The sequence below is a fragment of the Streptopelia decaocto genome (assembly GCF_964273445.1).
Source record: "Streptopelia decaocto genome assembly, chromosome: 2".
Taxonomy (NCBI): Eukaryota; Metazoa; Chordata; class Aves; order Columbiformes; family Columbidae; genus Streptopelia; species Streptopelia decaocto.
The window spans coordinates 5,208,312-5,222,680 of NC_138655.1; the positions used below are offsets into that span (position 1 = coordinate 5,208,312).

At 41.7% G+C, this 14,369-nt stretch overlaps 1 protein-coding gene and 1 long non-coding RNA gene across 8 annotated transcripts in view; one reads left to right on the plus strand and one right to left on the minus strand.

The window, feature by feature from the left end:
- The window catches only part of LOC309436619, a 481,462-nt gene that overhangs the window by 162,198 nt on the left and 304,895 nt on the right, over nucleotides 1-14,369 (minus strand). The gene's annotated exons all lie outside the window — the stretch shown is intronic.
- The window catches only part of AGO2 (argonaute RISC catalytic component 2), a 58,700-nt gene that overhangs the window by 32,636 nt on the left and 11,695 nt on the right, over nucleotides 1-14,369 (plus strand). For all 7 annotated transcript variants that reach the window (XM_082045907.1, XM_082045909.1, XM_082045908.1 and 4 more), the window contains 10 exons: nucleotides 1,433-1,580; nucleotides 1,741-1,860; nucleotides 2,208-2,330; nucleotides 3,533-3,666; nucleotides 6,492-6,676; nucleotides 8,375-8,534; nucleotides 8,911-9,001; nucleotides 10,612-10,806; nucleotides 11,879-12,013; nucleotides 12,904-13,005. In XM_082045907.1, the coding sequence (XP_081902033.1) occupies nucleotides 1,433-1,580; nucleotides 1,741-1,860; nucleotides 2,208-2,330; nucleotides 3,533-3,666; nucleotides 6,492-6,676; nucleotides 8,375-8,534; nucleotides 8,911-9,001; nucleotides 10,612-10,806; nucleotides 11,879-12,013; nucleotides 12,904-13,005 (1,393 nt within the window). The remainder of the gene's footprint in view (nucleotides 1-1,432; nucleotides 1,581-1,740; nucleotides 1,861-2,207; nucleotides 2,331-3,532; nucleotides 3,667-6,491; nucleotides 6,677-8,374; nucleotides 8,535-8,910; nucleotides 9,002-10,611; nucleotides 10,807-11,878; nucleotides 12,014-12,903; nucleotides 13,006-14,369) is intronic.

Genomic DNA, 14,369 nt, shown 5'->3' on the forward strand with positions numbered 1-14,369 from the left:
CAGTTTAAAAACCTCCAGGGCCGGTGAGTCCAGCACCTCCCTGGGCAGCCATTCCAATGCCTGACCACTCTCTCTGCACAGAATTGCTTTCTAATCTCCAGCCTCAATTTCTCCTGGCAGAGTTGAAGCCCATGGCCCCTTGTCCTATTGCTGACTGCCTGGGAGAAGAGACCAATCCCCACCTGGCTAGAACTGCCCTTCAGGTAGTTCTAGAGAGTGCTGAGCTCAGCTCTAAGCCTCCTCTTCTCCAGACTAAACAAGCCCAGCTCCCTCAGCCTCTCCCCATAGGGCTTGTGTTCAAGTCCCTTCCCCAGTCTTGTTGCTCTTCTCTGGACCCGCTCCAGCACTTCAATCTCTTTCCTGAGCTGAGGGGCCCAGAACTGAACACAATACTCCAGGTGTGGCCTCCCCAGTGCAGAGCACAGGGGAAGGATCACTGCCCTTGTCCTGCTGACCACGCTGGTTTGGATACAGGACAGGACACCATTGGCCTTCTTGGCCACCTGGGCACACTGGTGGCTCATGTTGAGCTTCCTGTCCATTAGTCCCCCAGGTCCCTTTCTGCCTGGCTGCTCTCCAGCCACTCTGTGCCCAGCCTGGAGCGCTGCAGGGGGTCGTTGTGGCCAAAGTGCAGGACCCGGCACTTGGCCTTGTTGAACTTCATCCCACTGGAATCGGCCCATTTTTCTATGTCCTCGCATTGGAAACAATCCTTTTGTTTTAGATCCGTGGTAGGTTGCTTTGTTTGTGGCTTTGTTTTTTAATTTACGGATTTCTTCAACACTGGTGCCCTATTGGTAGCGTAATGTTTCCCACAACTGTTGAGTAGAAAAGCGGTGCCAGTTGGGATCAGTTTTCTAATCTTATTACCAATCTGTTTTTCCTCTGGAGAAGATGTTTGTATTTAATAACTAAATCACCCGAGATTTGCAGAGACCTTGAACGCGCAGGTATTTATTCCCACTTTTAAGTAGTATAAAGAACAAAAATGATATCAGCTCTTTAGAAGAACGTAACTGATCAATATATAATTCTGATATTTAATTGTTTGGGCTTTGTTTTGTACTCTTAGTACAAGCTTAGTACAAGCTTACTCATAGTAGCTTCCTACTTTCTGCGGATGACATATCATAAAATGTAGAACTGTAAGTATCCCAGAAAAGCAGAAAACATTAATCTTTGTCTCAAAGGCTCTTAGGAAACTTAATTTATAACTTCAGGTATCGAGTGTTAGAGAAACAGCCTTCTCTGGTGTTATTAGAAAATACACAGTGGTGGCAACAAGGGAATCCTAATTATAGAACTTGCATCATTTAAACAAGATGGGTTTAATCTCCATTAAGTTTAATTTACACCAAGAAAGGCATTGAGCAAGTGTGGGAGAATACGCTGCATAAAGTAACGGCTCCTTTTCCTATTTGATTTCCAACAGATTCCCGCTTCAGCAGGAGAACGGACAGACAGTTGAATGCACTGTAGCTCAGTATTTTAAAGACAGGCACAAATTAGTTTTACGCTACCCTCACCTTCCGTGTTTACAAGTTGGGCAGGAGCAGAAACACACGTACCTTCCTCTCGAGGCAAGTAAATGTTGAGATAATATTCTGGGAATGGGGGTCAGAGGGAAAAAAAGGCTTAAATGTCGCCAAACCTTTTTGAGCAGCCCATTTTAGCAATTGAGGAAAACAAAATATAGTTGAATTGTGGTTTATAACTTGGTTTTACGCGGGGATGTTTTAGGTGTGCAACATAGTGGCGGGACAAAGATGCATCAAGAAACTCACTGACAATCAAACTTCCACTATGATTCGAGCAACCGCCAGATCAGCACCTGACCGCCAAGAGGAGATTAGCAAATTGGTGAGTGTTCCGCTAAAATCCAGAGAAGTGGAGGGATGGACGTAGTGTCTGCTAATAGTAAAAGAAAGATTAATTTGTGCACTGCACCCAGGTTATGTTTTTGTAAGACTTTCTCCATTAATCGCAGAGAAATACGTTCTCACAAAAGGTTTTTCAAGTGTGCTTATGCTGCTTCATTTCAAATTTTGAGGCGTCCATGTATCGAGTGGAGTTAACGATGGCTCGGAATGCTTGTCACCCATATATAAGGGATATGTGCCAAAATGCAGGTCATCTCAGAAGGTATTCGTATCTCATAAAAAGAACTTATTTTTCTACAAGAAATACCGAATTCCTTTTAATTGCAGATGCGGAGCGCGAGTTTTAATACCGACCCCTATGTTCGTGAGTTCGGAATAATGGTCAAAGATGAAATGACGGATGTGACGGGTCGAGTCCTGCAGCCTCCGTCCATCCTCTACGGAGGCCGGGTACGTGGAACATCAGCTACCAGCTGTGATAACTCCCATCCTATGGTTACTTCAAATGAGTAGTGTTGGGTGTAATGGCATAAAGTCATCACACATGTAGTGTTCAGACTTCAGTAATTTCTCCAAGTCCTTCAACGTATTGGGCATTTTGCTTGTAATGATCTGTCCCTCCATAGCTTCTTTATTTTGGAAAGTATAGCACTTATATAGACTTGAGACAGATGTTTGTGAGCTGTGTTGTGTCTTTCACACACTGTTTTATTGTGTGGTGCAAGAAGAAACCTGCAAATAGATTAAATTGTGTGCAGAGAAGAACAGAAACAACCTGAATTATTACTCTTCGTTTTTGCCTCCCCGAACTCTGAAATCTCCCCGAACTTCTGGTGGGTTTTGAGTGTCCTGTGTAGAGCGGCCGTATTTAGGCAACTATCTTAAGCTGTTATCTCTATCAACATGTTTTTCTCTGAGCCATCTCGTCCTGTTGGAGTATTTACTCACAGCTTATTTCTCTACAAAGGCTTTTCAGTCGACCTTTCTGACAAAATCTTCCTATTGTGGTGTCTTTCCAAAAAAAGATATATATATATATATATATATATATAAAAAATATGTCTTGTTTTTATGCAAGAGGAAAGCCTTGATACATATTAAGGTAATTAACATTATCAGAATTACTTTAGTCATCTTATTATATCCCTTGTTCTCTCCATCACGATAATGTCTGCTTGATGGGAGAAAAGACATGTTGCCCAGGTCAAAGCTGAACAACCTATTTCCCTCTGAATAATCACTATTTCCCTCTATTCAGTGTTGCGTAAAACATCAATAACACTTAAGTTGCTCGCGGAAAGTTCAGTGAGCAGTTTTAAAGTCGTTGTAGAAATACACCTGTTAGCATTACATTCCAAGCATGCATCTGACTTACTGTCCATATGTAATTTCTATCTGCTGCTGATTTATATAACCATCAACAATAAAAAAGAACAAGATGAGCTTTATTTTTATGAGCTTTATATTTCACCAAGCTGTCTTGCTACATCAATAAAATGATCTTTATAAGACAGGATGGATGTTTGAACAGTGGAGAGAAAGGCCTGAGAATATAAACATCCTGCTAGTTGGAGGGAAGCAGAAATAGAACTGGTTTTTGTTAGCGTGAATCAATCTCTGCATTGATGTTTTGGGGTTTTTTTGCCTTCCAGAACAAAGCAATTGCCACACCAGTTCAAGGAGTCTGGGACATGAGGAATAAGCAGTTTCACACTGGAATTGAAATCAAGGTTTGGGCGATCGCGTGCTTTGCTCCTCAGCGCCAGTGCACTGAAGTTCATCTGAAGTAAGTGTGTTTCATGATTATTAATTATGGACATATCATCATTTCACTTATTTAGGAAATCTATTTTGTTAAGTATGGCAATATGTCTTGAACAGTGCTTTTGGACTTCTGTCTCTTCGGTTTTTGAGTTATGCCAATATGATTACAATGCTAGAATCATGAAATCCTCCAAGTCAGACTTACCAAAACAGATCTATACTGTATGGCGGGTTTCTGACCGGTGAGGCCTTAGGACCGAGTTTAAAATGACTGAAATGATGTAATGAAGGGTTTTTATCACTATGTGTTTGTCGAGTGAAAACATGTCTGTCACTTAAGTTCTTTTCCTGGTTATATGGAACAGATTTATTCGTGCAGAGCTTATTTAAAAGGAAAATTTTTAGAAAGCAATCCAGCTTTTGTCTAAAACTTTGTACTCCCTACAGTGACCATCATGTGCAAGTTGCTGTATTTGCAAGATGAGGGGAACTAGTTGTTGTTTTGTTGACTTTGGGCATTTGAATGGAACTTTCACATTTGGTTTCTCGGTCTTGGGACAGAACGTGGTTGTTGAAAGGCTGTTGTTCAAAGTGACATCTCCCATCCTTAGATCAGGGACAGCGTGCGTGCTCGTGTGTGGATGGGTTGTCTATTCCTTTTAGGCGGCTGCTTTCCCTTCATGCACAGGCAAGTGCAGCTCTTAGAGCTGAACCCTCGCAGGTGACTCAGCTGCTCTTTGTGAAACAAATGCAGGACAGTGATTTATTCATAACAGCAGCATTGCCATAGCAGTGTTCCATCAGATGATTTGCCAAATAGCTCGGGAATTTTTCCCAAATAAGCGGCGAGCGAACAATGGGGATCTTACCTTTGACTTTTCTTCCCATTGTGTAAGGCCAGGGACTTGTTCTCTCCATGGACATGGCAGAATGAGAGAATGTCCTGAGCTGCAAGGGACCCACAAGGATCATCGAGTCCAACTCCTGTCCCTGCACAGCACAACCCCACAGTTCACACCGTGTGTCTGAGGACGTTGTCCAGTCTCTTCTTGAACACTGTCAGGCTTGGGGCTGTGACACCTCCCTGGGGAAACTGTTCCAGTGTCCAGCACCCTCTGGGTGAAGAACCTTTTCCTCATGTCCAAGCTGAACCTCCCCTGGCACATCTTCCTGCCATTCCCTCAGGTTCTGTCATTGGTGGTCAAAGAGATCGACTCCTGCCCTTCCTCCTCCCCTTGTGGTGAAGCTGTAACCACTCTGAGCTCTCCCCTCAGTCTCCTCTTCTCCAAGCTGAACAAACCAAGTGACTTCAGCCGCTCCTCATATGGCTTCTCCTCCAAACCCTTCATCAATTTTGTGGCCCTAAACAGGGAACTAAGCTGCCAGAGAGTTTTCCTTTTCATGCTGTTGCTTCTAGTGGAAATGCTGTGTAGGAAAGCTTAGTTTTAAGAGATAGAAAGAAGTCTTCAATATAATGAGCTAAAATTAAATTATTTGATGGCTTAGATGGAGTTTGTTGAGGTTGGTAAAACACCGACCCAGGTTGGCCAGAGAGGTGGTGGATGAACCATCCCTGGAGACATCCCAGGCCAGGCTGGACGGGGCTCTGAGCAACCTGAGCTGGTGAAGATGTCCCTGCTCATGGCAGGGGTGGCACCAGGTGAGCTCTGAAGGTCCCTTCCAACCCAAACCATGCTATGATTCTTACCGCGAAAGGACATTCCTTCACACTAGGAATATGGCTGCGTCCAGCTGAATCACGTTGTCTCCTGTTACACCTTGATGAGCAAGTTAGAACATGACAGCTGTAGATCCAGCAGGGTAAACACCTTCCAAATCCCTAAAAGTCTTCAAAATTATCCTGTTTTACCTGTCCACTTAGACACCAGACTTACAGTTGAACTGCTAAAGGCAGGGTTTAAGCTCACAGGCTGTTACGATTCATGAAGTTAATGATGGGTTTGGAAGACACTAAATCTTTGCACCCCCTCAGTGGGTAAGATTGGATTACCTGGCACCTTTTGGTGAAGACAAGCAACGTTTTTAGATATTTGGGGTGACATCCACTCTGAAGTAATACAAAGGGCTTTGTCAGCGTTGATGCCACTGAAGCATTGCAACCTGGGATCATGTTTATGATGCTGGTCAATAATCCAAGTGCCAAAGAAGGACATCTCTGAGTGAGCATTGTGTCCCTTCAAAAGGAAAGAGAGCCAAACGCTACCACGGTATTAATTAATATTAATAACAAGAGCCAGGAGAAGCAGTCGGGCTTGCAACTCATCAGGGGCTGAAGGACTTTGCGCTGATAAAAGCCTTTGACAAATCAGGTTGTCTCCATTTCTCACCAGGGCCATCAAAGAGCAACTTAGATTTGCTCCATCCTTGGAGAAAGTTTGTCTTCACCCCCATGAAACACCTTTTCTGTGATAACTAAGCAAGGTTTTCTCATTCATTATCGCTAACGTTAGATCCGTTGCAACGCGATTGTTGGTACCTTCTATTGTTTTTTTTCCTCAGCAAGAGAAAGGAGGAACATGAGACATGTGGAAGTTGGGTAGAGCAGACTATCCAAAATACCATCAGTGCCCTGATGTTCCAAATATACTGAATCTCCCATAGGAAGATTAAGGTGGAATTTGGCTTGGACTTGAAGCTTTTATACAGGGCATTTCTTTGTCTTCCCCTGTTTTTCTTTCAGTGACTACATAGGCAGTTAAATAAAGACGCAGCTAAATTCCCAGAGAGCGCCACTCTGCGAGTTTTACCTGGTCGTTCCATTAAAAAGAAAAACCAAGATGGATTTTGCTACCGGAGAATCTAACGTATGTTCTTTCCATCCTCCAGGACCTTTACAGAACAACTGCGGAAGATTTCCAGAGACGCGGGAATGCCCATCCAGGGCCAGCCGTGTTTCTGTAAATACGCGCAGGGGGCCGACAGCGTGGAGCCCATGTTCAGGCACCTCAAGAACACTTACACCGGCCTGCAGCTCGTCGTGGTCATTTTGCCAGGGAAAACACCCGTCTATGGTGAGTTCGAATCACGAGCGCGCGTGTTTCAATCACAGTTCCACGTATTGTTTGTGGAGTATCTCAGTGCTATATAGTTAAACCAGATTTAAACTTCTAAATTCCACTCGGAATGTGCTGTAAATTAATTTTATCCTTGTGCTGCATGATGTTTTATAATAAGGCTTTAATTATTTTTGGCTGCGCTTTTAATTTCCTTTTCCACGTTTTTCCTGTTGGTTGTGAAAAAGCAAAACCAGGGCTTTTGTGGAATTGATGGGACTAATAGGCAGTGGAATAAAATGTACGTACTATACAAATTATTGCAGATGTAACGACCTCAAGAACTGTGTAGCCTCTAGAGCATCTTTGCTCACTCACACCATCACCCTTTGGCACAATAAGTGAAGGGGAAGATTTCTGCCAATTGATTTATTTTCCTGTTCTTTTTTAACTCTTGGGTTACGAGAACACAGATGCACAGAAGGCGAAAACTCAGCAATTAAACTTTCTTTTGGAAGCAGGTTGACAATTAGTGCATTTTATATAGAACACACACACAGGTTTTAATATGTTTGAGGCAAACGGTTTTGGTTTTAAGCAGCTCTTCCTACAGGCAGGACTGCTTGTTTTCCTGTCCTACCTTCCTTCTTTTTCGCTCACCTTGACTAATTGCAGCACCATCCTTTATTTTTCTCTCTCTCCTCTAATGTCTGAGATTTATTTTATCCCATCCCTCACCCTCAACAATTCATTACAGCAGAAAATAATCTCCTAACTTTCTTTTCCCAACTTTATCTAAGATAAAGAGATTAAAAAGGGAACCTTAACAAAATAATACCTTTTTCCCCCCTTGAATTCAGCCTTGCAGATGAAGTTGCTTGTCTCTAAGTTGTTCAATAGAAATTCAGTGCAAACTGCCACTTTGGCTTTTCTGCTTGGCATTAACAGGGGGCTGTTTCCTCTGTTTAACCACCGAGAGGCTGCGGTACCGCTCACATCTGCTTTCTTTGTCATTATCTTTAATTACAGCTCTTTCTACCCCTCTGATCATCTCTCTGTGTTTTCCCTGTGCTCTTGTTCCTCTCCCCCTGCTCCTTTCCTTCTTCTCTTCCCAAAGGGGTTTGTATCATCTTGGAGCCTAAATTTCTTCGTTTCCTGACTGTAATACTATGGGTCTCTTACAACCCTTAAGTCTCAGTTTTGCTGATAACAACAGGACTTATTCTTAATTAATTTCTTTTAAGCTTTTATGGGCCATCCCATAAAACTGGACACTTATTATGCAAGTGATGAACCGGTTGTCTGAATATTCCTTAGCACATTACTGTTATTAAGTTTGCATTACTAGTCCAGCGTTTAATAATAAAACAAGCGTTTATCATCCTGATATTATCCATGTTACCTACTTTATTAGCCATGCTGATAATAAAACACTATAATGCTAAAATTACAATTAGTGTAATTTTAAAAAGTCTTATAAATAAGCTAGCAGTGCCTTTAGTTGTACTTATGCCCCAATTCCTGCGCTGTCGGCAGGTGGAGCAGAACAGAATTAGGAGGAGGTTTATTGGAGGCTGGGTTTAGTGTTAAGTTTTATTGTTTAAGCTTAAACAGTCACTTTGCTAAAACTCAAGGTGTAGTTAATTACCACTGAATTAATGTCTCCTACGCTCTTTGATTTGCAATACGCCAATATATTCTCCTTTTGTTCCGCAGCGGAGGTGAAGCGCGTTGGCGACACGGTGCTGGGAATGGCCACGCAGTGTGTTCAGATGAAAAACGTGCAGAGAACAACACCCCAAACTCTTTCCAACCTTTGCCTAAAAATAAATGTCAAATTAGGAGGCGTAAATAACATTTTGCTGCCACAGGGAAGGTAAGGTGTATTCAAAAAGGAAGAGGGTATTTTATTGTAAAGAGAGTGTGTCATATCAAGAGAGCAGTGTAGGGGAAAGGGACCTGGGGGTCCTGGGGACAGCAGGATGACCATGAGCCAGCACTGGGCCCTTGTGGCCAGGAAGCCAATGGTACCTGGGGTGGATGAGAAGGGGGTGGTCAGTAGGTCAGAGAGGTTCTCCTGCCCCTCTGCTCTGCCCTGGGGAGACCACACCTGGAATATTGTCACACTACAAGTGACCGACTCCGATCAAGTGCAAATTGACTCGTTTGCTGCAAGATACCAAGTGCTATTTACTGGAGTTATGATGTGCTTTATTAAGCGTTGCTTTTCAAATTGCCTTTCTCTTCCCCAGGCCACCAGTATTTCAACAGCCCGTCATATTCCTGGGTGCGGACGTAACTCACCCGCCAGCTGGAGACGGAAAAAAACCTTCGATCGCTGCGGTGAGTCAATTGCGGGCCCGTCTTTAAGCTCCGCTCTCGCTTGCTGCTCAGCAATGAGCCGGCGCATGGTTAAATCTGCTTTTTCAGCAGGGAAAAATGTGAAGAATTTATCCTAATGGGGACCTAAGCTGGTTGAGTTGTGGTTTGGGGGGGATTCGAACTTCCTAACAACCCATAATGTGGAATAATCTCTTGGAAATGTGCTCCTTAAATACAGGGAACGGCCCTTGATTCGTGTTTGTCAAACACCTGTAATAGCTTGTTTAATAATGAAGGTGTTTGACAGTATGTGCAGTGCTAAATGAATTAATACCTGTTTTAAAAAGTTACACCCGTGTGTCCAGGGTGGGAAAAAAACAAGAGGTGGAATTGTGCTTAGTTGTGATTTTTGGACATAAGGAATTTGGATTTTGTTTGTTTGTCTATTTTTAAGTCCCATGGCCGTGAGTTTTGATGTTTCATAAGCAGGGCAATCCCTTCCCTTGGCGAGCGGTGTCTGGTTGGGGTGGGTATTTCTGTGGGACGTGGATTCATCCGCAGTGTCTCCTGTGTCCCAGTCCTAATTAAATTGATGGTTTCACAGTATTAGTGCTTCAAATTGTATTTGCATTTTTTTAACTGTATAGAGGTGCAAATAGGAAATTAATTGTTTTGATTTAAAGTAAGTTTTCTGTTTGCTGAATGTGAGACTAAACTCCAAGCTCTTTGCAATCACATTCTGATTTTGACCACATCTTTGCTCAGTTAACCCTTTAGATGCTGTTAGAAAGATCCTGCAGTGATCTTCCTGAAATAACTTTATTAAAGTGCTTTTAAGTTTGCTCGGTGTCACGGTTTAAGGCAAGGCGGCAATAAACCGCGGCAGACGCTCCCTGTTATCCCCTTTACCTCCCACCGCCCCTTCCTTTAGATCGGAAACATGATAAGAAAGATAAGGGGAAAGGAAGAGAGACTTCAAGTTGGAGAGTTTTAAAGGGTTTTACTAATACTACTAATAAATAGAGAATGTATATACAAAATATACCAAACCAGTCTCAAGTGCTGGATGTGGCGTTGGCGTCACTCAGCAGCAGAGCTGGGTGTGCGGGGCTGGCGGCTCCAGCAGCTGCAGCTCAGGCCCCGGCAGTCACAGGCGGGACTGCACAGCAAAGCGGAACCTGGGTGCAGGACGCAGGGCCTGAGCCCTGTGGATCACAGACAGACAGACAGACAGGGGCCTCTCTAGACACCGGCCATGGGCGAAGAGAGCGTGACCCTCGTGATCACCCTCTTATATAGGGGGTATGACGATTATGGGGTGGAATACTTCCGTTGGTCAGTTCTAGTCGCCTGGTCCATCCACCCCTCCTCAAACACGCCCCTCTCACAAGGGGACGGGGGAAAACTTATCAGTCTTTCTTGGCTACCATAGTAATAAACCTAAACATGAGCTTCTTCAGCATTCCCTTGGTCTCTTATCAGCACCGAGTACAGCATCCGAGGAAAAATATGCAGGCTGAAACTCAGCAAAGCCACCTAGAAGAACAGAGCTGAAAGAAAAGTCACTAAAAGAGAACCAGTCTTGTTTTTAACAAAACCAGGACACTCGGATACTAAACCTATTTTAACAGGTTGTAGGGAGCATGGACGCTCATCCGAATCGCTACTGCGCCACCGTGCGCGTCCAGCAGCACCGCCAAGAGATCATCCAGGATTTGGCCGCCATGGTCAGGGAGCTGCTCATTCAGTTCTACAAATCCACGAGATTTAAACCAACTCGCATCATCTTCTACAGAGACGGCGTCTCCGAGGGGCAGTTCCAGCAGGTCAGATGTTTCTCTTTGCGGTTTTAATGATGTAGTTTTCTGGGTAGTAACGTAGTTGTAATTAGTTGGACTTAAGAAATATACCCTTGACAAATTTCTTGGATTCTACCAAAGCAAAGCAGGCAAAGTACATTCATATTTTCCATAAGCTTTTTTTTTTAATACTTTTCCCCTTCAAAATACTTTTCCTTTGCGAAATTTTAATTGATGTAGGTTTAGCGCTCAACTTACATTCAACATCTGTGACCTATTGAAGGTGTATTAGTCAGACTGTATCCCAGAGAACTTAGACAGTAAAGAAAAATAAGTGTAAGCTGATTTACTTCTTAACCAGGATTAATAAATGCATTATTTTCACACTCAATTTTAATCCATTCCAAATCAAATTCAACAAATGCTTTCTTGTACTTATTTTGTTTGTTTACAAGTACCATATTTTATGAATATTTTTCTATCTGTTTTAAAGCCATTTCCATCAGCTTTCCACTCTTCTTAGATGTAAATTAAGAGATGCAGAATTTAGTCGACATCTCAAAATCCAAGGGGAAGGGAGTAAAGGTCACTTAGTCAACTTGAATTAATCTTTGTATGAACTTTTGATGCTGTTTTCTCATTTATCGCTGTTTTTCACTGATTTTTTAATTTATAATTAACCCAAATCATTGGGTTTTTATTACCCTTCCCCCTGGTTTCATTGATGCCTTCACAAAGCCAGCACAGAACACGCAGTTGAGCAATTCTGGATTTTATCCCTTGTGCTAGCCTGAAAAAATAATTAGGCTGTTTGTATATTCAACAGCCTAATTAAATGTTCATTTGTATTTGGCAGTTAAAAAGATTTTGACATAAAGCTTATTAGTCCAAGCCTCATGCTTGGAGCTGAATGAATACAGAACCAGCTCTCGCCTGGCACAGGAGGCTGCTGATCTAATTTGTTCTCATTAAGTGAAGAAATTAAGGTTTGATCCTTGCATCTCATGACTCCGAGTGCCAATGCAAGAAAGAACACGATAAATAAGAGTAATCTGTGTATTTTCTGCTTATCACACACGTCTTGGTGTTTATGATTCAGGTTCTTCATCATGAATTGTTGGCCATCAGAGAAGCGTGCATTAAACTGGAAAAGGATTACCAGCCTGGAATTACATTCATAGTCGTGCAGAAAAGGCATCACACCAGACTCTTCTGTACGGATAAAAATGAACGGGTATGTTCTGATTGAACAGGCAGCAAGTTCCCTGTTAATTACTCCTTAATTCATTAGAACTGCAGAATGGAGCGGGTGAGCTCTTTCTGCAAAGGAAAATCTTCATTTTCCATCCCATGTAATGAACCGGCAAGAAGCTTCTACACAGTTTCAGCAGGACATGCTTTTCAACAAGTCTGTCCATCCTTTTTGAAGTTCGTCAAAGCTCTTGGTTTTCTTTTCAGTTTATTTTTGTGCTGTCCAAAGATCCTGAAGGGTCGAGATGGATCTGAGCAGCATAGGGTTTATAATATAGGTGTGGAACGGTTACTCGACCGCTCTTTGTTGTAACTGGAGATCCGTTTAGTGTTCCAAATGCATTTTAAGGCACATTCTAGCACTGGTTTGGTTGCAGTTACCAGCTATGTCAACACAAACCTCTGTTCACATGTTCTTTTTCCTTCTATCAAGCTTCTCTATGTGAAACATTTGAAGCTCTGTAGGCTTCAAAGCATCTTTTAATAACTTTAGATGCTGCCATGACAGTGGGTTTTGTATTGATAACATGTTCCAATTACAGTTGTTAAATTGTTTTAAAGAGTATTTTTAAGTTCTGCTGTGAAGTAAAGTGTTTATTAGGGAAGAAGCAGCTGGGTTGTCCCCTTTCAGGTATAAACAAGAAAAGTTAGAGAGGAATAACCTGTCCCAGAATGGGAAGGTGAAGAGAACTTGACACATCAGTTGCAGGAGATTCTTTTTACATTAAGCAGAAAAGCTAATTTTGTAGGTAACTTCCACAAAGATTTTGCTTTTTACGGTTCCTTTTTTCTTGTATTTTTTCCTTACTATACCGCTGAAAAGGAAAAAACTTTGTGTATACCTTATTATATTTGCATTTGCTGTTCACGCAGGTTGGAAAAAGCGGCAACATTCCAGCTGGTACCACCGTGGACACAAAAATCACCCATCCCTCCGAGTTCGACTTTTACCTGTGTAGTCACGCTGGTATTCAGGTACAGCGTTTCCTGTCAAATACCGAAATAACCAGTGAGTGAAGCACATCCTGTGCATTTAGTTTATTGTGCTGCTCTCCTGTGTGCTGTTTGAGTGGTAACCAGGTATTTGGACTATTTTACAGAGCTGCATCTGGCATTAAATTCTCTTGAAATGTGCATCAAGTTCCTGGGAAACAATTAATACCTTTAGATAGCACCACTGTATTTTCACATTTTCTTGTGATTTTTTTACTCTTATTCCTATTCTTATTCCTATTCTTATTCCTATTCTTATTCCTATTCTTATTCCTATTCTTATTCCTATTCTTATTCCTATTCTTATTCCTATTCTTATTCCTCTTTCTTATTCCTCTTTCTTATTCCTCTTTCTTATTCCTCTTTCTTATTCCTCTTTCTTATTCCTCTTTCTTATTCCTCTTTCTTATTCCTCTTTCTTATTCCTCTTTCTTATTCCTCTTTCTTATTCCTCTTTCTTATTCCTCTTTCTTATTCCTCTTTCTTATTCCTCTTTCTTATTCCTCTTTCTTATTCCTCTTTCTTATTCCTCTTTCTTATTCCTCTTTCTTATTCCTCTTTCTTATTCCTCTTTCTTATTCCTCTTTCTTATTCCTCTTTCTTATTCCTCTTTCTTATTCCTCTTTCTTATTCCTCTTTCTTATTCCTCTTTCTTATTCCTCTTTCTTATTCCTCTTTCTTATTCCTCTTTCTTATTCCTCTTTCTTATTCCTCTTTCTTATTCCTCTTTCTTATTCCTCTTTCTTATTCCTCTTTCTTATTCCTCTTTCTTATTCCTCTTTCTTATTCCTCTTTCTTATTCCTCTTTCTTATTCCTCTTTCTTATTCCTCTTTCTTATTCCTCTTTCTTATTCCTCTTTCTTATTCCTCTTTCTTATTCCTCTTTCTTATTCCTCTTTCTTATTCCTCTTTCTTATTCCTCTTTCTTATTCCTCTTTCTTATTCCTCTTTCTTATTCCTCTTTCTTATTCCTCTTTCTTATTCCTCTTTCTTATTTCTTGTTCAGAAACAGAAGCTGTTAAACAGCAGCAGTATTGAAAATCAAAATTTAATATTCTCAAAAAAAGCATATTCAACAGGGGCACAAGTTAGATTGCTGTCAGCTAGTGATGTTTTGCCTCAAGCTACTTCATATGGTGGCTTTTTGTCAGATGCAAGTTTCACAAGATGAAAGTGCGATTTAATTTCGGTAAAAGCCGTTAAACTCTAGAAAATACAATTCTGTCAAAAAATACAATGGGAAAATTTAATGAAATATAACAAGGGCAAGTGTAGAGTCTTGGATCTGGGCAGAACAACCCCAGGTTCCAGTATAAGTTGGGGAACGAGCTGTTGGAGAGCAGCGT